At 36.5% G+C, this 22,564-nt stretch overlaps 1 protein-coding gene across 4 annotated transcripts in view; it reads left to right on the forward strand.

The window, feature by feature from the left end:
• GUCY1A1 (guanylate cyclase 1 soluble subunit alpha 1) overlaps nucleotides 1-22,488 on the forward strand; it is a 43,870-nt gene extending 21,382 nt beyond the window's left edge. For 3 of the 4 annotated variants that reach the window (XM_069785813.1, XM_069785823.1, XM_069785808.1), the window contains 8 exons: nucleotides 1,347-1,755; nucleotides 4,738-4,799; nucleotides 6,445-6,503; nucleotides 7,584-8,293; nucleotides 9,816-10,301; nucleotides 10,815-10,958; nucleotides 13,107-13,261; nucleotides 15,556-22,488. In XM_069785813.1, coding sequence (XP_069641914.1) covers nucleotides 1,507-1,755; nucleotides 4,738-4,799; nucleotides 6,445-6,503; nucleotides 7,584-8,293; nucleotides 9,816-10,301; nucleotides 10,815-10,958; nucleotides 13,107-13,261; nucleotides 15,556-15,757 — 2,067 coding nt within the window. In that variant the 5' untranslated portion in view covers nucleotides 1,347-1,506 and the 3' untranslated portion in view covers nucleotides 15,758-22,488. Of the gene's footprint in view, nucleotides 1-1,346; nucleotides 1,756-4,737; nucleotides 4,800-6,444; nucleotides 6,504-7,573; nucleotides 8,294-9,815; nucleotides 10,302-10,814; nucleotides 10,959-13,106; nucleotides 13,262-15,555 lie in introns of those variants that run through there. The other variant, XM_069785831.1, reaches the window with a different exon arrangement.
• The last annotated feature ends 76 nt before the right edge of the window (nucleotides 22,489-22,564 follow it).

Genomic DNA, 22,564 nt, shown 5'->3' on the forward strand with positions numbered 1-22,564 from the left:
AAATGAGTTTCTGTGTAGAAACTGAAATCAGAAATATAGAATGTTATGTAAACATTCTTCAGCCTGTTTTTCTTAGCATTATGTTTATTGGTTCTTAAAATAATACTTTAACAATTTTGATAGATGTCCCCTAGAAGCTGGCCTGACACCATCAGTATTACAGCATACTTTAAGAGGGCCTTTTCTGCCAAATATATTTTTTTTCAGCAGCAGGTCCAGCCAAAGTAGCTTCTGCCTGTTTCTCCTCTTATCCATGCCACTTGTGCTGGGTCTGCAGCACTCCTCTGCTGTGCCATTCATTCAAGCTGTTTCAAAAGAAGCAGCTGATAACCTGTATCAGGGTGTTAGCTATTTTTAACCCTGGTACAGTCGCTTGTGTGACCCTAAATGTCTTCTGGGTATCTCAGGGGCAGGAGTAACTAGTGTGATGCACAGGCAGATTAAAGCCATAGTGCCTCTGAAAGAAATAGTTATTATACTGGATCTCCCAAGAGACAAATGTAATACTTCAGCTGCTTCCAGAGTCGCCAAAAGCTCTCAAGGATTACCTTGTTAGAGTATTATATGAGGATGAGAGAATCTGATTCAATGAGATACAGTCAATAGAAAATGAAGCCCTTAAGGGAAGAGCCTTTTTCAGATTAAGGCTTACTGAAATAAATGTAACAAACGGAACAATTATTAAAATGAAAAGTTCAGCCGTTTTTTTTAATGTGTTGTTTAAAAGATATCACCTTCAAAAGCATAAAAATCCCTTGGTGTTTCCAAGCAACTACATCAGGTATGTGGTCAAATTCCCATGACGGTAGTTGTCACCAGTCAGTGGCTTTTAACGAGGCACTAACCTTTGGTCTTGGATGGTTTGCTGTTCCAGAAGTGCAAGTACTAACTTTAGCCATACAGTTCTTTATTACAAAAAGGGTATCTTGGTCATCAATTAAATTGAGATTTAAGTATCCATAACAAATCAGTTTCATTGTGCCACATCAGGTCGTTTTTAATAGCTGCTTATGAAGAATTAAAAAGGTTTTCTCATTAGAATTTTGCTCTCTACTCTTTCAGAAACCTCATCCATCAATGTGACCAAAGAGATATCAGATAAAACAACTCCTCTGCCTTAATCACTAGAGCCCCAATTCAGCCAAGAACTTAACCATGCATGTAACTTTAATTACCTGAAGCACTGAAGTCAGGAGGGATTACATGCTTAAAATGGCACATGAGCTTAAGTGCTTTGCTCAGGAAAGCCATTATTTTAATGCACATATGATAAAACTGTCACATCACGGGAATTTAGAAGAGAAAATAAATGTTTTTAATTTTTTTTCTTTCTTCTTGTTTTGTAGGGGCACACATTTGTTCCTGTGGTGATTTATAGCCTCCAATAATCTTCCACAGTGGTTGCCTTACCTACTATTCTGGCATCTCCTGCTCTTGTTAGTAAACAGAAAACTATAAAACGCAAAGCCAAGTACTCTTAATCTCAAGAGAAAGACTTTGTACAGTATGTTCTGTACAAAACTGAAAGACTTGAAGATCACAGGGGAATGTCCTTTCTCCTTACTGACTCAAAGTCACATTACTGAGGAACATGACAAGGACTGCACAGAACACAGCTCTAGAGCAGCTTTGCCCATCTGCAAAGAAGTTCATGAAAAAGATGCTCAAGGAAAACTTCCACAAAGGAAGACGAGCAGAAGTAGAGTGTACCTGCACACATTAACTGAAAGCATCTGCAAACTAATCTTTCCTGAGGTAAATAGATACTGCATAGTAATAATAATAATTTAATAGCATTTAATTTTAAATATTTAAAAAGCATTTTATGCAAGCCTTTAGACGTGAGCCTTTTGAAAGTTGTTTTGACTTCAAAGTTTGTGTTCTTATGTAGTTCTGCATAGTTTAAATCCTCATTTCATCCTTTTCCATTCCTTCTGGATACAATTTTGCCACAATCAGTTTTGTACACTTCACACCATCCCTTCCACTGTATTACCCTATTATTTTTGCCTTGTGTTTGCAACCTTCCTCTATTATTTTAATTGTTCCTTTTAAATCCATGTATTTCTGTAGCAATTTTTTACATAGAGATGCAGTTAGAGAAACTTTGCCTTGCTACCTAATTATGTAAATTATGTGGTCACGTCATCAATTCACCTAACTGAATGTGTACTGCTACATACATTAGTCATTATCACAATATAATTAAAATAGCTGTTTTCACCTGTTATGATGCTAACATCCTGCCATACTATTTTTAAAAACATTATTGTCTGTGTTTACCACAAAGGTATTCTTATGTCTCTGCTCAACTCAACTGCAAACAGGTACAGTACATGCACAGTCGTTTGCTTGAGTGGAGATGAATACCATGGTTTGTCTCTGTAAAAAGAACATGAAAAATGAAGCTCCATAACATTCAACACTTGGGCTTGCCTCAAATTCTGTGGAAAATATGAAGGAACTGACTGGTATATATTGGGACTACAAATGGCAAATGGCCAACTCTGTATAGTCAATTGATTACAATTCTATTACTTGACATTCAGTGTACCTTACTAAATGTGCTGGAGCTTGGTTAAATCTATTTGCAGATCTGTTTTCACAACTCTTCATCTATTACCCTTTTGTTAAAACTGTACATTATCAATTTTTGATAGACCCCTTTTTACCTCTGCTGCACTTACACAGAAGAAATTCATCCCTTCAAACTAATCTTTAAACATATAAAGGAAAGGACTTTTAACTCAAGAATGAACTGGCAAAGCACCCTTTCTATGGTGTCATGATTGCTGTATTGCTTTTCTAGTATATAGTTGTTTGTTGGATTTTTAATGAAATTATTGGGTTTTTTTTTCTTTAAAGAGTGGTATAAAAGTATGCAGCTGCCTATTGTATAATCATGATAGGCTAGTTCATCAGCTGGGACAAAAGCTTGGTAAAGTCAAGGATATTATGACCATGTACCCCAGGAGCTACTGAAGCTCAAGGTTATTGTCACTGTTATTTACAGTTATTCAAGTCATATTCATTGGACCTTTGTCCAAGTATAGTAGTCTGTTCTCATGCTGATTTGGGGTCAAGACATAAGCATTTTCCCAATCCCAGTTCTCCATAGAAGGGGTTTGCTTGTTTAAAAACATATTTTTCATTGCTTAGATATTTTATGGTGCCTTACTTAACCATCAGTGACTAACATCATCTTCTTTCCAATTGGAAACTCAAAAAAAGGGGCTGCATCATGACCCCTATTGACTCATGAACTCATGAAAACAGTGAGCTGTGCATGGAAGTTCAGGGCACAGTGAATCCAGAATAACTGTTGATTAAATCTGAGATATAATGTAGTGCATGTGATTGTTTTATTTGCTCCTTTGGGTGTTTACAGAAATATAGAGAACATTGCTCAGAGACAAGTAATGAACTGGATGGCATTCCACTTCCTGTACCAGTTTATACACAGATGTAATTTACATTGTGTTCATATACATGATAGAACAGTTGTTCAGTTTAGATTTTTGCTTGGAAGAAGGCTCCAGAATATATTGCCTTTCTTTCACATGATATTTTCTTCATGTGTGCAAACTTTCCTTTTGAAAATAGGAAGTAAAAGTAAAAATACAAGTAAAAGATGCAGTAGAAAATGCTAGTTTCTTCAGGGAATGAGAACCAAAGAAAAGCCAGACCACAGCAAGCCTCAAAGCCAAATTCTATCATGGCAATATAGTACTATTCTTTATGGGAAGTTTGGGTTTCAAATGATCAGAGACTACATACATAAAACACCTCTACTGGCCCCAACAATTTAAAATATGCATGTTTGGAAAGTGTTTTATCAGTTCTAACTAGGAACTACAGAAGGGATATGGGACCATGGGATCGAAGTTAACGTAAATCGAATTAAGGTAAATCTTCAGGATACTCTAAAGGGTCTTTTATTACGGAATCCTTTTACAAAGGTTATCTACAGTGACTAGATTTTCATCTGGAGGATATTTGGGTTTGCAGCATACATAGCCAAAACTCTTCTTTTTCTACAAATATAAAATAAATGGTTCTAACATTGTCTTGAAATGCTATAGTCTTGAAAAGAGAAAAGGATGTAATCTGAAGCACAGAAGCTATCTTGATCTGGATTATAGCTGCATTTGAAACTCTGTTACCTTTTGCAGTTTCAATCTTGAGACTTCTGAAAATTGCCCTGAAAAAAATTTAACTCTTAATATCCCAAGAAAAGTTAACTAGTTAGCAGAGCCACTTTTTAATGTTTTGCTGTGGGCATAATGGAGAATATAACTGGCTTTTTCTGTTAGGAGAAAATATTTTACATTAAAAAGATTTCTTTCTACATTTTGCATCCATGGTAGGGTGTTTTTTGCGGGGGGGGTGATGTGTAATAATAGAAAGTTGGGTTAATTATACTTATTTCTTAGCAGCCCTGTCTTTATTGCCATCTGACAACTTGGAGGTAAAGCGCATCACTATATTTAAAATGCACAACCACTGGCGCACATCAGCTAAAGGGCTTAATTATAGTGGTACTGGAGCTGAAGAGATCAACATAAACTAAACATCAAACACAGAAATAAGATGCTGTTTCTAACATCTATACCATCTTGAAAAAAGATGTTAGTCCCAAGGACAGCAAAGTAATTCTTCTCTGTATAAAAATGTTATTCTTATGATTAAATTTTCAGCAATGACATTTTAATCAACATACCTTCTTTTCTTCCCCAGTTTGAAAGGCTTAATCTTGCACTTCAGAGAACACTTGCAAAACACAGAATAAAAGAAACCAGGTAGGGATGTGTAATGGGTTTGCAACTAACTTCAGAGCAATGTTTTGCTGGCAGTTCATAAGGACTCGGGTGGTAACTGGGAATCAGGACTTCTGGAATCTGTTTTCAGTTATCTTGACAAATTGGTGTGTAACATTTCATGTAGTGTAAGTTAATAATTATTTATTTTATTTTAAAGTATTTACAAATATTTAAATCTCTCACAAAGTTGACTTAATGGGCAAATTTAGCCATTTGTGCAGGGAAACAGCCAAGGACTTTTTTTAAAATGAGCAAATGTTTTGGAGGAACTCAAGAGACTACGCAGGCATAAATGGAAAGGTAGATAGGATTGTATGTGGATCTACCCCAGTGTTTCTAAGATCCCAGGAAAAGAATTTTAAATGCAAATGATTAGTATTATACAAAAAAAAATTGGCTTCTGATACAGTGAACAACCATACACTACAGATACTGACATACATGTTTTCACTGGGCTCACTTGGCTTCTGTTTTCTGTTTTGGAGGAACTCGGCTTGCTTTTCAGCACTCCTTAGTACTAATCCAATATTAATCATTTGAGCCTTGTAGGGAGTGAGAATTTCTTAGTGTCTCATTATACATTGAGGATTCAATTTATTGAATGCATCTGAAAAAATAAGCCCCTCTGTTTAAATCTCCTTTCAAAAGTGGAGGAAAATAATCAAGTTGGAAACTACACTGTTGCACACCTTGATAAGAATAGGTAATTACAATGTATCTTTTAAATTATACTTGATATTTTCAAAGCACTTTACATGCATTGACTAAACGAAAGGTAGCTGGTCAGATGTGTATTGCAGTTGCTGACTGGCTTATTGATATGAATATTTTCCCTATCTTTAATTATGTGTTGCTTCCTGGAGCAGTTGTTTGAAACAAAAAATTACTATGCTCTTCTGAATGATGTAATAATGCAAATGTAAAACAGATCTAAATGTCTCTATTGCTTCTGCATGTAAATATATCTAAGATATTTCAAGTGAAGACATTCAGAAAGCAGGTATCAAAAGCTTATTGCTTATATGGAGGTTAATCTAAGCTACATGCCCTTCTTATCATTTTGGGTCTGATATTCAGGTTGATGTTTATTGACCTCAGAGAATTCAGAGCGCTGCAGTTTTGTGTCACAGAATCTGGATTACTACCAATGAACAAGTAATTTTGAAGTTAATAGTTGCTATTGGTATTTCCTCTCAAAACAGAATACCTTCTCACCTCTTTTGAATGTAATGCAATGTAATTCCAATAAATGCTTGAATATAAATTCCGATCATATTTTACAATATGTTATGAAATATAGTTATGGCTTCAAGCAAAAAACCCAAACCAAACAAAAACCAGCCCTGTTGCAACCTAAAAGCTTTTAATCAATGACAGTCTATAGCATTTGGCCTCGATCCATAATCTGAGCTCAGACCACTAAAACTTTAATTTATCACAGATGCACTGGATTATCTAAGATCCTGTCAAGACCCTATTTTGAATTAATCAAAACCTGCCTATTTGATCAGCAAAACTTGGTCTGTACACATTAAAGACAGGGAAGCTAACTTCTGTTACTATTTTTACCATGTTTTACCTTGATCTTTCAGGGGGGTTATTTACATTTTTATGATCTTTACAGAAAAACTGGGGATAGAGAAGATTTTGAAAAAATAATCAGTGATCATGCTAATGCAGCAGGTAATGTAAGCTTGTTTAATAATATATATATATAAAAAATATATAGATTATATGTAAGTTATCTATATAAAATTATAGATGTATATAAAAATTAGTCTTGTTACTAAGAATAATTTCCTCCACGTAAGGGCTGCAGTGATACTGACAACACAGAGCCTAAACTGTAATCTCTGCAACTAACATTTCATAGTGTCAAAATTTGAGCTGAAGAGATGAGTTTCATCTCTCAGCTGTCATAAAATCATCCACCCCTACAATCCAACATCTAGAGGGAGTTGTAACATATATTCAGTAATAAGTTACAGTTTTATACTCATGAAAAACTGTTTGATCCTTTTCATCTTCTGAAGGACTGGAGTCTGTTGGAAGAGAACTGCTGTAATTTGCAATATGGAACTCTCTGGCTACATCTGTAATAGTAAATTAACATTTCCAGGAACTGAAACATGGTCTGTACACCTAAACTGTTACCCTGGTGCTGGCACACAGTTGGCTTGTGACAAATAACACTCTTCCAAATGATTTCCAGTAACGGCTGGGGAGTTGGAACATTCCCCACAGCCAGTCTGCATGCAGCTATCCTGTTTAAACAAATTTACTAGCAGAGATGTGCACTGTTCTGTGCCAGTTGGCCTCAGTGTCCTGGAATATTCCTAGGGTCATTTAATTTATTGGATCAGGCATAGTACTTATATCTGCATTTGTGCACAGATCCTATTTTATTCTTAATTTTTATTCTTATTTTAACTTTTAAAATTCTTATTTTATTTCTTCATATCAAGATAAGGGAATTGGGTTAAAGCCTGTGCCAAAACGTGCATTCATTCTGTCTACATCTCTACAAACAACACTGAGTCTTGGATCTTTCTGAACTACAACCTATTGTCTCCCTGTTTTCCAGGCAACACAAGTATGTCTTTGGTTAGAGCAGGACTCCTAAATGAGAGGGCCCTCAGCTGTCAGTGCTGAATCAGGGAAGGATATTGCTAATTTGATTTGGTCTAGCATGAAAAAAAGTGGAGGTTAGCCTAAGATTCAGTGTGATAAGTGCAGTTCTGACTAAAATGTAGTTTCATGCAGGTGTTCCCGTGGAGTCTCTACAGGAATCTCTTGGTGAAGAGCTATTCAAAATATGCTATGAAGAGGATGAACACATATTAGGGGTTATTGGAGGAACCCTTAAGGACTTCTTGAACAGTTTCACTACTCTGCTGAAGCAGAGCGGCCACAGCCAAGAAGCAGGAAAAAAGGACAGACTTGAAGATGCCTCCATATTGTGCCTGGAGAAAGATCAGGACTTCTTAAATGTGTATTATTTCTTTCCTAAGAAAATTACGAGTCTTATTCTATCTGGTATTATTAAAGCAGCAGCTCATATTTTGTATGAAACTGAGGTGGAAGTGATGCTCATGCCTCCTTGTTTTCACAATGACTGCACTGAGTTTGCTAATCAGCCTTATTTGTTGTACTCTATACAAGTCAAAAGTGCAAAACCTTCGTTATCTCCATGTAAACCACAGTCTTCACTTGTGATTCCTGCCTCTGTGTTCTGTAAGACTTTCCCATTTCATTTTATGTTTGACAAGGATATGTCAGTTCTTCAAATTGGAAATGGGATAAGAAGACTTTTGACCAGGAGAGAATTTCAAGCTAAGCCTAATTTTGAAGAGTATTTTGAAATTCTTACTCCCAAAGTAAGCTGCACTTTCAGTGGAATAATGACAATGCTAAATATGCAGTTTACTGTACGAGTCAGAAGATGGGATAATACTGATATGAAATCATCCATGGTAAGAGACTTTTTATAACCATTACTTATGTGAGGAATTTTTTTTCTTCAGATAGAGTTAAAATAGCCACAAAACATGGTGCACTTTGCATTGTCTACCTCTCAACACCACGTACAACTGAATAACAATGATTTATTGAGGGCACTCTAATGTAATTCAGATTCTGAAGCCAATATTCAGTCAAAATTCTGCTTTAGGACTTTTACACAAGTAAAATCTGACTGTTAACTTGATTTTACTAAAAAAAATAATTTTGAAATACTGATAAACTCAGTAAATTGAGATAAAGCCAATGACATGCCATGCTGCTGAAAATAAAGACATCTCCAACACAAAGACCACAAAGCAGGGAAAGCTTTATCAAAGTGCCCCTCAATCATCTGGAAACAACAGCTCTAGGATTTGGGGAAAGAATTAGACATTTCCTGTGCTCATTCAGCCTTTGGTATCTGGTAGTTTGATATCTTTGATATTCTGATGTTTTCATCAGATGTAATTGCCAAAGGTCCCACTTAGTTTCAGCTGATGGGATTACTTACTGTTTTTGCCAAAGCTGGGTCTGTGGCAAATGACCTGGGACTGTAAAAAACATTGAATATTCAATGACTGCTTTTATTCATCACTGGCCCCAGCTGAATTCCAGCTTACATACACCCGAGACACTCCACGATGAATTACCAGTTCAGACTCAACACTCCAAGAACTTAAATGAAGAACGGTAATAAAGGTTTCACCCAGTTATTAATGAAATGGGAAAAAATGTTGCACTGATTACCTACTTCATCTCAGATCCGTTTCTGCACTAGGCAACAGTTTAATGATTACAAGGGGTAGTAGATTCTGCTTTGCTTTTGCATGAATTTACATATGCAAATGTCTATTAGCAAGTAACTGGTTTTCTTCAAAAAATGGTCTTTCAAAGCAATGTGAAGTGTAGCTCTGCAGCACCTTGCACATTACACAACTGAATACAGAAATGACATAAAAACACTTCACAAAATATTTTGCTTTTTTAGATCGTTAAAATGGGATATTTCTGCCATTTATGCCTTTAATTTTAAATTGCAGTGAGTACTGAATGTCCTATGATAAAATCGAAGCAGATTTTCTCACTTTATCTTACAAAGAAAGTGGTCCATGAATTAAACACTAGAGTTATTAGCAGAAATTCATAGGCCATAGTAACATTTTCTCAATAGGTGAAAATGCACAAAATTCTTTTTTTTGTTTTTCTCTACTTCTTAAGCTAAAACTGATACTGATACTCAAACATAAGTAGGTGTTTATCCTAAAGTTGTGGCCTAACTTTTGTACCAGAAGGCTCAAGCAAAATAAACTTATTTGTTGGCTCTATGATTTAGCACTGCATGTTTTATCTTAAGCAACTAAACGAAAATGTAAGGACTATGGACCGGTCTGATTTTCTTACATTTCCGCAAAATGTAATTCCTCTAAAACTTCTTGCTTCTAAACCATTGCCATGCATGTTTTGCATGAATTCTTGTTTCTTTAACTGTTTCAGGTAATGGATCTTAAAGGCCAAATGATCTATATTTTTGAATCCAGTGCCATCCTATTCTTGGGATCGCCTTGTGTGGATAGACTAGAAGATTTTACAGGACGTGGATTGTACCTCTCAGATATTCCCATTCACAATGCATTAAGAGATGTTGTTCTGATAGGAGAGCAGGCCAGAGCTCAGGATGGGCTGAAGAAGAGGTTAGGAAAGCTAAAAGCAACCCTTGAGCAGGCCCATCAAGCACTTGAAGAAGAAAAGAAGAAGACCGTAGATCTTCTGTTTTCAATTTTTCCTGGAGAGGTTGCTCAGCAGCTGTGGCAGGGGCAAGTTGTGCAAGCCAAGAAATTTAATAATGTCACAATGCTTTTCTCTGACATTGTTGGATTCACTGCCATTTGTTCCCAATGCTCACCTATGCAGGTTATCACCATGCTTAATGAGCTTTATACTCGCTTTGATTACCAATGTGGAGAGCTAGATGTCTACAAGGTACACAATTTATTGTATTTCTGTGGGGTTGTGGGGCAGGAAAGGAAAGGAAGACTAAATGGGACAGAGGATAATAGAAGTCCAAAAATTATTTTGCCCTAAAGCTTCATTATAAGAAAGACATATTAAGATAAATCACAAAACAACAAAAAAAATCAACACGATCAGCCATTCATGCAGCCAAGAGAGAAACCCATCAAACTTAAGAGTTAATTTAAAAAATTCATTTCAATGACAGTGCTGTGAATCTGGAGTAAATAGGTGTTTAATGTAGCTATGGGTGCCTGACAGCAGGTGAGCAAGGAAAAGTATTTTAGCATTATGCCCAGCAATAAACACAAGTTGTGCAATTTTTCCTTTTGAATGATACTGCAGGATTTGCCCATGACTTAAATAATTTAGCAGGACAAGTAAGACTCAGTCAATATGTAGGTACAATTCTTATTGAAGCCACAGACTATTCTTTTATATGTCAAACAGTCTAAGAGTAAGGAACAAATATGCCTGTTTTAGGTTGAGACTATTGGAGATGCCTACTGTGTCGCTGGAGGTTTACACAAAGAAAGTGAAACACATGCTGTTCAAATAGCATTGATGGCCCTGAAGATGATGGAGCTGTCAGATGAGGTGGTGTCTCCCCATGGAGAGCCTATCAAGGTCATATATTTTATTGTATTTTATATGGTTTAAAGTGGGCATTTTTGATTGTTTAGTTGCTTTTGGGGTTTTTGTCTTGAGGAAATTTTGTATCATTGCATTAACTCAGTCAAGTTGGGGCATCAAGTGTGTATGGCTGGAGAAGCTGTCCTTTTTAGTTCTACGAATGAGAGTTTTGTGGAGAGGTAAAGATGAAACAAAGATTTGAAAATCAATCCAAAAGACTTAAATGCAGTGAAATCAATAGGTGCACACTGACATGCTGCAGTTTTTGTCTCAGTAGCAATAAGTTTGTCAGTGGCATGGAATATCCTGTTACTGTTTTCTAATGAGAAGACTAATCCTCTCTCAAAATTAGACCCAATGAGAACATCTAAGTCTTTTGAAGTAACAGGTATAAATACGAATCATCAAAGACACGTTCCAATTGCAGTAATCCACATATCTTTAAAGGATTCTGTTGCTGTTCTAGTTTTACAGTCAGATACTGAGCCGCTACCATAAGATAATGGTGTAAATGCTGTCAAAGCAAATGTTAGATTCAGTGGTAGTTATATTTATGGCTTCCTTTCAATGAGGACTTACACATGTACTGAACTTTTCATATAGGTTTTCCTCTCACTGAGAAAAAAAGAGAAAAGCCTGTGTGCATGACAAATGTTGTGGACCTTCTACTAAGTTCAAATGTCCTGGAATGGGGTCCTATTATTTTTAATACAGGTGTCCTAGTTCATTATTTCATTCATTTGCTGATTTTTAACATTTCTGTTCATTTGTTCCTTTAGAAGACTTCAGGCTTCTTTGATTTCAGATCAAGGAATATTTGTATTCCAAGACAAAGAAAATGGTTATTAAGAGGATTACATGCTCCACATTTATCACAGAGAGAACAGCAGTATTATATTATAAATAAATGTCGTTTGTTTTGTATTTCACAATATCAAATTAAATTACACTTAAAAAATCTGGAAACATCTTGACAATATTATAACCTGTTTATAATTTCCATGCAAATGCTACCTCCATAATTTTGAATGAGGAATGCTATTACATTTTTAAAAGTAATATTAAAATAAGGAGAAAAAAATTGTATAAATACCTACTAGAAGCTTCTTAGAAGAAAATTGAATCTTTCTATTTTTAATGAAAGCATGCATCTATTTTAATGAAATGCTTCATGAAAGCATTGGCTGTTTTGCAAAGCAACAAATATGTCACACAGTCTACTGTCATTTTATGTATCAGTTGTCAAAGAAAAAGACGTAACTGCAAACCGCTTACTTTAAATCAGACTTATATATTGATGTACATATTTCAGCCATCTTTGTTGTGTGGGTGGATTTTGCTTTTGTTGTAGGCTTTTCTGCTTTTCCACTCAAAATTAGAAATTGTGACTTCTTCATAGTGATATGCTATTCTCTTGATATGTAAAGCATAGCACAGATAGTAGATACACAAACTTCCCAACATCATGCTATTAGTGTGTCAGACTGCTATTCTGAAGAAAACATGTCTACATATGTATAATGCGCTTAACAACACATCTCAAAAAAAAAAAAGGAACCTAAAAGCAGCACCAGCTAAGCAAAACTCAAAAATCTGAGTATGAGTTACAATGAAGAGGTATCAGAATGTTTCAACTGTTGTATAATTTGATTACTTATCAAAATTCTGTACTCTGGGATTGGGATTTACCCTATGTGCGACCTTGTCAATAGAATTCAGTTGGAACTACAGCATATACATACTGTCTTTGCTATTTCCTAAGACTTGTCTTCTGACTGTGACAGCAAAGCAAGTACTATTCATTAACTATCACCAGTCACGTAATTCCTCCCAGAAAAGTATACAAGTGTCATAGTAACTCCTGCTGATGTTTCTAGATCAATTTACTGCCACAGAGACCAGCGTTATCACAGTCATATCAGATGAAGGATTACTTACTATAAATGCAAAGCAAGGTAAACTTCAGCTAGCTTCCTCTCCATAAGAAGTGATGACCAGAATACAGACATTTTAAGGAGACTGTACTAACTCAATTTATATTAGTAGTGCTTTTTTTTTTTTTTAATAGAGGAAGAATTTCTAAAACTGACTTTAACCTTTTTATTTTACCTAATAATGCTGTCTTCTGTCTTTTATTTAAAGATGCGTATTGGCCTTCATTCTGGATCTGTCTTTGCTGGAGTTGTTGGGGTTAAAATGCCTCGTTACTGCCTTTTTGGAAATAACGTAACTCTTGCCAATAAGTTTGAATCTTGCAGTATACCTAGAAAAATAAACGTCAGCCCAACAACTTACAGGTACAGTGCTTCATACCTGTAAAATTTCCACCTGAAGTAGTTACTGTAATAGTTGATTATCTTCCTGTTCTTTCCCCGCTCCCCTCTGAAATACTGCTGTTTATTTTCCTTTTTCTCTTTTTATCTGACTGCTCATAAATGCACCATGGTTGTTTTTAGTCAGAATACAACCAGCAGCAGCGAGAAAAAGGGCAAAACAGAACAGCTGATACTTATTTTTCAGATGTTACATTTAAAATAAATGGACTGCCTGGGCAAATTTTACTTCTTACCCTGCAGCTGTACACCTCTTGCTTTTTTTTTTTCTTCTCTCATATAGCTGGGTCCTCTTTGAGCTATGTGGCTTTCAGGGTGAACTGGATGCCAAATGGCTGCAGGTGCCCTTGAAAGTAACAACCTGACTGCAGAATTGTTAAACATCACCCTACACATCTTCATTCTCTTGGTTAGGGAAGATAAATGAATAGATTGCAATGAATCGACCACCCCAGTGTTTAGTTCATACAGGTCTTGGTCCCAGCTCAGTTTAAACCTTTTAACATGGAACTTAGGCTGTACTATTTATCCACTCAGATCACACATTCTTAGTAACGTGTACTATGTGATTATGCAGACAGCTAGAAGGCTCTCCCATGGGAAATACACCATCTTTCCTTTGTCCTTCGAACCTAATACTCTTTTCTTATTATCTGTTTAATTGTACTTAAAAATCACCTTACAACATGTTCATGGCCAAGAATAGTGTTTATAGGTGCCAGGCAAAATAATAGGAAACTGTTTTGAATTTGATGGTAACAGTCTACATCTGAACTCCAGGTCCAGGTCTGAATTTTATGCCACTGAGCTGATAGACACTATTGTTTCTTCTAAAGTGGCCAAAAGTTTTATAAGAATGAACTGTAGAGAGTTAATCTACTAGTAGAAAGTGATATTGCTGGCTGTGTAAAATTACCAGGAAGAAAGTGATATTGCTGGCTGTGTAAAATTACCAGGAATATGGATATAAATTATTTTTTCCTTTTAAGGAAGCTCTGCTACCTTCACTGCAGCCTGGACCGTCAGTTGTTCCTACTCTGCTTGTACCCACTGCCATATATCTGATAATGTCTTGTGGCAAGATTCTGTGTCCAATGTCAGACAGAGAATTTGGATCAGGATCCTGACATCCCCTGCAGCATGTGCTATGTGACTTACAGAATGCCAAACTTTAGATTATCTCATATAGGTGATTTACATAAAAGTAGCACAGGTATTCAGGCACGCAGTAAGTAACCTTTTCAATCATGCACTCTAAACAAATACAGAGATAGCATTAGCATCGCTGGTGCTTATGTATGTCAGAAGAACAGTGCTGGCCAATGCTGATTTTTTTTCCACATCCATACGGAAAATAATTTTGAATGATACTGACTACAGTCTTTTCTGAAAATCATTCGTCCACGCAAGACTTGCCTATAACTTGTGGCATACATAGATTTCTGCATGGCTGTGCATTCATCTCAAGACAATATTTGAAATGAGTATGTTGTTGAAAAAAAAAGACAATTAATTCTCTGAGTGCCTAGAAAATAGGCAATTTGGTTAAACTATTGTTACTATTGTTGTGGTATGTTTGTTTTTTTCCCTGAGTGAATAATGTGTTAACCTCGTTTTTGTTTAGTGTTTTTTTCTTTTTGATTTGTACACCAATTCTAAACACATATTGCTAACATTATGGTACCTCGCACAACTCCCGTGTATTGCAATAATTGTTTGGAAGCTTATATACCAATCATCAGTATTTATACCTACAGATTAGCAATCTGTGTTTCAGAATCAGAAGACCACTGGGTTTAGTGGATGCATGTGTGAAAAAGCAAAATTATTAGAATTGGTAAGAGGATCTGAATAGTTTAACTAATAAGCTTTTCAGTCCTTCATTAGTTGAAACTTTAATTATGGTGCCAGTTTCATGTGCAAATCTGAGCTAGCTTTCAGTACTAAATAATTTTTTTTAAATATTTACAACAAACATAGCACTTACATGCAAAACATTGACAAGACAAAAACAGAGAGCCAATATTCCTGTTTGCACTGGTGCACAAGTTAATAGATTATCAAGGTTATCAAATAAACAGTATTTTTTTTATATTATCAGTAAATAACATATAAATATTAAATTAGATTCTGCCCTGCTACATTCTGCCCTGCTACATTCTGCCCTGCAGTACTTGAAGAATTATAGAATGTTGGCACTTGTAGTAACAATTAGTGACTGATTCATTTTTAATCAAGATGATTCATTTTTGTTCTAGGTTGTTAAAGGAATATCCGGGCTTTGTGTTCACACCTCGCTCAAGAGAAGAGCTTCCACCAAATTTTCCCAGTGATATCCCTGGAATTTGCTATTTTCTGGATGCTTATATTCAAGGAACAAACTCACAGACTTGGTTTCAAAAGAGAGATTTGGGAGACGGCAATGCCAATTTTTTGGGTGAGGAAACAGGAATAGACTAAATGGTACATTCACAAGTGTATAGAATAAGTTTATAAATATTTTGATTTTTTTGTATGAATTGCAAATTTTTAAAAATGTATGAAACATGAAAGCACTTTAGATTGTTAACACCTGAAAGCCAGTATTAAAATTTCAGGAAGTATGTCACTGACTACTTTTTATTTTTTCCTTTGCCTAGGAACATAGTCACTAAAATAATGTTGCAACTTCACTGTTGAAAATGCTACTAAAACCTACATTTTCCCTGTGGTAATTTGTAAGTGCGTAACAACTCTCTGAGTTCTCTCTGTGCTGAGAATTCTAGATGTATTGTATATGCAGTGTGTTGGGAAATGTAATGTGCAAGTGATGCAGCCACATGCAGTGTTGTGAGCTGGTGCTTATCAATGACTATTAAAATATATTTTCTTAGTGATTCCATAAGAAAATGTCCATTAAAATATTGTTGTTGCTATCACATACGCCTTCCAGTGCATCATTTGGGCCCTATCCTAGAAGCTGCTGACCATCTTCTAATACTGATTGGAGTCAATGTGTTGAGGGTGCTCAGCATCTTCTGGATCAGGCTGCTAACTGTAGCTAATACACATATACATAGCAGAGTTTGCTGCTTACTGTTTCATGAACTTTATTTTGTGTATAAAATGAATATAGATTAAAGCACTGTATAATTATATACTAAAGTCTCTGTAATCATCAAACCATATTTTAGTTCTTGGGGTTTTTAAAATACTTTACAAAAAATAATAATATCCACTTGCTATTGTGTATTAGAGCAATAAATGTTTTCTTTTTGTTGTCATTTAAATTTGAAATGTTTTAAAAGAAGTGTAATAAAACATGCTTTGAAGTGTTTGCTTAGAAAGGAAATTCCAGTCAGACTGTATAAAACTGAACAGAAGCACACTGGTTTAAAGCTATGATCCTTATTCAGAACGGCAACTTGGGTATGACATATTATTGAAATTCCTGTGGTATACTCACTTTAAAGTTTCCAGGGAATCTACAAGTCAACAGAAATGCTTTAAAACATATGAACACATATGTGAGGTATTACTATTAATACAGTACAAGCTTTTCTATTGTGGATGGTGGAACATGAGTGGAAAACTCTAAAGGGTCTGCCTCTAGAACTGGCAGAATAGAGTTAGTTATGAGTCCTGAGTTTAGGATTCTGCCTCTCTAACTAGCAGATCCATCTTCACATAAATTTCTCCATGCTGCACAGTTTGATCCCACCTGCAGGCTGGAGAACTGCACTGCTTACACACATAAAATATTTCCAGTAGTATCAAATATTATTAGTTATTATTCTAACCTCTTAAACTGTTTGGTTTTGGCATATCAAGCATAAAAGTCTTTCTTCAAGCTACTTGCTACTGAATCAGATTTTGCTCTCTGAATATTTACAGGGAGCAATTACATTAGACTAAGGTGCCATTCTGTTCATTTTCTGAACTTGACAGGTTCATTCTGAAGCTCAATACACTTTTATCCTACTATGTTGCAGTAGAAACTCATACAGAACATTTACTATCAGAGCCTTGAGAAAAATCCTTATAAGGGACTAGCACTAAGAACATTTTTAAAGCATATTTTAATTCAGATTTCCTGTAAGCAGCATTTGAACAAAACTTGAAACATTGAATCCTCCTATTGCTTGAGGTCTCCTGTATCCATCCAAGATGGTTAGAAATAATTGTGACACAAAAGTGGAACCTGAAAGTCTCTCTATACATGCACATCTCTCTCTTGCACGCACCATACCTATACATGCACATATACAAGCATATGTATTTGTAACATTTTTAACAGCAGTGTTTCAAGGAACGAGAACTATGCAAACCTTGGCAACTGATCTTTGCAATATTATTTTGGTCAGAAAATTCTGTTCTATTGACATAAATACCAGGAGGCTGGTAGCAGTCCCATGTGGCTGCTCCTGGTTTTAAAAATGTGGGAGTGTTTGGCTACCAACTCTTAGTAGGCTCACGGTATTAAGCCAGTAATGACTGAAGTCAGTAGGAATCTATCCATCCCTGTCATCTGTTGAATGTTAAAAAACAAATAGGCTTTTAAATAAAAAGGATTTCTTTCTCCATATTTACCAAATGGGAGGGACTCTTAGGAGTGAATTTCCTTTTGTCCCCAGGAAAGAACTATTGCTGGATTGGATGATGGCCATTCTCAAAGCCAGTTTTCATATAAATCTGTTGTTCAGTAGGATGTTCATCATGGCAGTTCCTGACACCTTCCTAAATGTATCTCTGTAAAATAAAATGTGCCCTTGGCCTTAGTTCTTATTAAAGATCAAATTCATCTTCCAACATTACTTTTTATAACTCTCTATTTTTTAACAAACCCTAGGCTACATTACCAGCTGGGATAGAATTGCTGTAGAGTTCCTTTTACTTCACTGACTTTTTTTTCTGAAAAGTTCAAAACATTCCCATGTCTACTTCAGCCTTGGTTCAAAGAAAAATCCTGATCAGGCGCTTAAGTGTACACATAAAACAATACACTTGAATCTCAGTGAAGTTAATAGGACTTAGGCAGGTATTTAAGACAATGATTCAAGAAAGTTCATTAAAATGTACTTGTGTTCAGGCCTGTTCTGAAAAAAAACCCCACAAGCCTATGTTTAGCTTTAAGCAGAACTGAAGAATTTAGGTCTCACTGAAGCGGTTCCTCTGTTTAAGTTTTTTGCTGAATGAATATGTATTTAATTAGGGACAATTATTTTTAACTAATCTTTTTACTTAGATCTTAATTAGTCCTTTCACTTTTTAAGTAATCTTTTCACTTAAATTAAAGCCAATGGAAAAAAGGAATCAGAAAGCCAATAAGCAAATTGTTGAGATAAACAAAAGGAAGGCAATTTAACTGATATAATACTGGGAGATTTTGCAAGGAAATAAAACAGTTGTTTTTAAGCTGATGTCTTGTATAGTATTATGTTGTATGATATTGTGAAAGTCTTCAGAGACCATGCAATGCTATTTATATAAATATACAAATACCTTAGTATTATGTCCAGAAACAGTTTTGTTATTATGTGAATTTTTATTTTATTAGTTCTTGAAGATTCAGTGGGGCTCACTGCTGTTTACATTTACACTATGTGATGGAAGATAACATTTTTATCACACTGCAATTTCTTTGCCAAAGAGGTGTAAATGGCCCTTGAAATAAATAAAAAGTGGATCCTTTGAATCTTAACAGTGACACAGCTAAAGTACAAGCTATAGCCAAGCTATAGCAAAAGAATTCAACTACTTTTATTTCATTCAGGCAAAACCTGCTAAGATTTTAGGGACATGTTGGAAAAACATTCTCATTGCTGGTTATCAGAAGAAGTGCAACTAGTGTGGAGCTGATGTTTACTTTCTCTCTGAACTACTGTGCAAAACCAAAGCAAACAAACTCACAGAAGCTGACAAAACAGTGAAGTGCACAGATAATCGAGCCCCAGGACAGATCTACTTTTTCTTGTGAAATCTTATAAAGGAAGAATTCAGACCTCCCCCAAAACCAGTTTATTTCTCCCATTATTTTCTTTTGCATTCTCTGCAGAAACAGCTGCAACAGATAGTACAGGAGGCAAAATCAGTATTTCCAGCTGAAAGCCATCATAATTAAGGGGAATTTCTCCTGAATCTTGGCAAGGGGACCCTTTTTTCAAACCCCACCCATCCTATAACCTACCAAGCCACTCTAGCTGCTACCGTTCTTTATGCCTGCTCATTGTTCTGCAAAAGCAGTGGAAGGGGAGTTTTTGTTTCCTGCAACAGCAATAATTTTTGTGGCTATTTGCCATATAGCATACAAGGGACTGTGTTGCTTTCAAAGCCCTGCTCCAGTTTATCAGAAGTCAGCTTGGCAGGAACCAAATTTAACTTTGAGGCTATTTCTGAAATGAAAGCTAGGACTTTCTTTTCCACTTCTAAAGTCTGTAAGATGTGTGCAACAACAGTCTTTAGAGACTTCTAAAATCATCCCCAATGGTATGGCTGCTCACAACTGCATAGGAACGAAATAATCAGATATAAGCTTTTTTTTCTTTTTTTTTTTTTTTTTGTAATTTGATTTCCCAATCCTATTTGCATGAGTTGACTGGCAGGCCTTTTCTGCACAGCAAAGGGAGAGAGTAAAACTCACTGTCTTACATTACTCAGCATTGCTCTGATGCTGAAGCACAGATAAAAGATGGAAGATAATCAGTGGTTCTGGAACCTCTGCTACATCCAGATGCAACAGTTTAAAGATATGTACTCTCCTGAGCACAAACAGTAGGATCTGAATGTTAAATATGCAGTTAGGGTGGAACATGAAGCTGGAGAGCCAGTCAAAGAAATAATAAACTGTGCAAGAATCTAAAACAAAGTAAACAACCTTATAAAGTTGTGTCTCATCTGCTTCAGCAGATTTTTGATGCTGACAGTAAAGTCAATTTGAGCCAGTGGTTTCCTAATATAAATGGAAGAGAGCACATTGCTTTGCAGCCCCATGATAAGGCCTCCTTTGAAGATCTGTGCTGAAATTGTTTCCCATCTTCTGAGCAGTACAAATTCTTGTGCCACTACACCAACAAATGCCATGTTTATATGAGTATCCTGCACACACAGCATGTAATGGGAAATAACCTAGAGGAATACATGCAGTAACATCCCAAGGATGTGAAAAGGGGCAGATTAAGTCACACACGCTTCCACTTTTCTGAATTTTTCAGCCCAAGCAAAACCTGCCAAAGAAATATTGAGAACAATAATGTTCCCAGGAGCTTTGGACTACAAGCCTATGAAAATCAAGAGGAGTCTTTTCACTGATTGCAGAAGGTGTTAGGGAAGATCTGGACATGCAATTAGTTTGCTCTGCATTGCTAAGATTACATTTCTCTTACAGGAGGATGCAAGACAGCTCACAGAGTTTCTCAAATCTGCACAGGTTATTGCATTACAGAACAGCACTGACATATTGAGGGCTGTTTCAGTCATAGCTTGTCAATACCAGTGCTGGAAAATGAATGTAATGGTATAGTGAAATAGTGTATAGTGGTACAGTAGAAATAATGAATCTTGCTGACGTGATCTTAAGAGCATATTTCTGCACCAGAGAAGTATTATTATGACAATCCCACATGTCAAGTCTCAGACCATTATGATTTGAAACAGATAACTAGAAAATACCCATAATTCAGTTTGATGTCAGTAAAGTAACTCCATCTTCAGTAAGTGAAATTCAGCAATACCATATAAGGCAGCATTTTTATTCAGGATTACAGTAACAATATAAACTGTAAGAGCAAAGTCCAAAGTAAAAAATGCAACTTATTAAAATACTTTCTTTGTTTTAGAGTGCTTGTGTATTAACACAAACCATATTGAACTGAATGTAGATGTTCTTGGCCAACTAGTGGTTTTCCCAGTTACTGTCTCAGCAACTGCCCTCTCATACAGCATAAAAGCATCCTATGCTACTTTCTGCTTTCACGGATCTCAACAAGAATTTCCAGATGAACTTAGCGTCTCAAATCAGGAAAAAACATACATACCACCATTTAAAAACTACAGCAGTTGTTTTTCTCTTTTAATCACTGACTGCAACTCTTTTGGCTTTCTGATGGCCAGCTCAGGAAACTACTCCTGAGAAACATGTTCGAGGGACACAAAGTGGAGAAGCTGCCTTGTAGGATTTCAGTTACAGAAAACACTTTCTGAAAGGCTCCTTTCACGCCAGTGTTCCATCCCATGCACGTCCCAGTTGTGGCTAGTGCCACAGCTACCCTCCCACTCCTGAATACCAGAAAGCCGCTGGGCAGCAGGTCAGAAGCTGTACCTGGTACATGAGGGTCCCCAAATGGAAATGAGATTGCGCACTATAGTAAATAAGCTGCAGGCTTTATGAAGTGCATCAGTGTGAGAGACTGAAAGAGTTAATGTCTCAAACCTTGTGGTGGGGCAAGTTCTGCTTAAGGACTAAGTACATAACAAGGAACTCTGCCTAGCAAGGAACCACAGGTGAAGAGAAGCAGATCAGCACCCATCAGCAACACGAGGGGGAGGGCGTGCTGGAGGGCGCACAGCTCCCTGTTCTGATGTGCTGTTCTGATATGCTGAACAGGGCAACTCACCATGCAGGGAAGGGGAAGTTAGTCCCCAAACGACCCCCAAGCCCAAAGGCTCACAAACCGCTCATGACACCTAATTAACCTAATGCCCGCCCGAAGGAGGGGCAAGGATGATAAAAGGACACAAACTGAAGCTCCACGTGCGCAAGCCCACTGGAACTGGACCCCTCAGCTGACTGAACCAATGCTGGACCCAGGATCTTTCTCTGTTCCTTTTTCTCTCTTTGTCTTGTTCTCTCTTGCCTTTTCTTTTTCTGTAATCCCTACACCTAATCCCTTTAGACATAAACCGTTGACCAAGTCTGGGACCAAGAGCGGATCCAGCCGCCCCTGGGCTCCTTTCTGAGAAGGGGTCTAGAAAGCAAAGGGGTCCGCTCTGAACCTTGTGACTCAACGGGAGGGCTCTCCTTATTGTCTTCCCAGAACTGATTTCCAAATAAGCAAGGCCTGTAGTATATATTTGGTGATGTATGGTTAGCCCATGTTACACAGTTTACTGACATATTTTCATGCCAATTTTTGTTGTGAGCATACCAGTTTTGGTGGTGAGCATGCCAATTCTTGTTGTGAGCGAATAAAAGTTGAGTTTTGTGAGTTAAAGGATCCCTGGTGTTGCTTCACCTTAATCCTGACCTGGGAATTGGCAAACCTGGGTCATTGTCCTGAGAAATTGGGGTGT

The sequence above is a fragment of the Haliaeetus albicilla genome, chromosome 1 (assembly GCF_947461875.1).
Source record: "Haliaeetus albicilla chromosome 1, bHalAlb1.1, whole genome shotgun sequence".
In the NCBI taxonomy this organism is placed as follows: Eukaryota; Metazoa; Chordata; class Aves; order Accipitriformes; family Accipitridae; genus Haliaeetus; species Haliaeetus albicilla.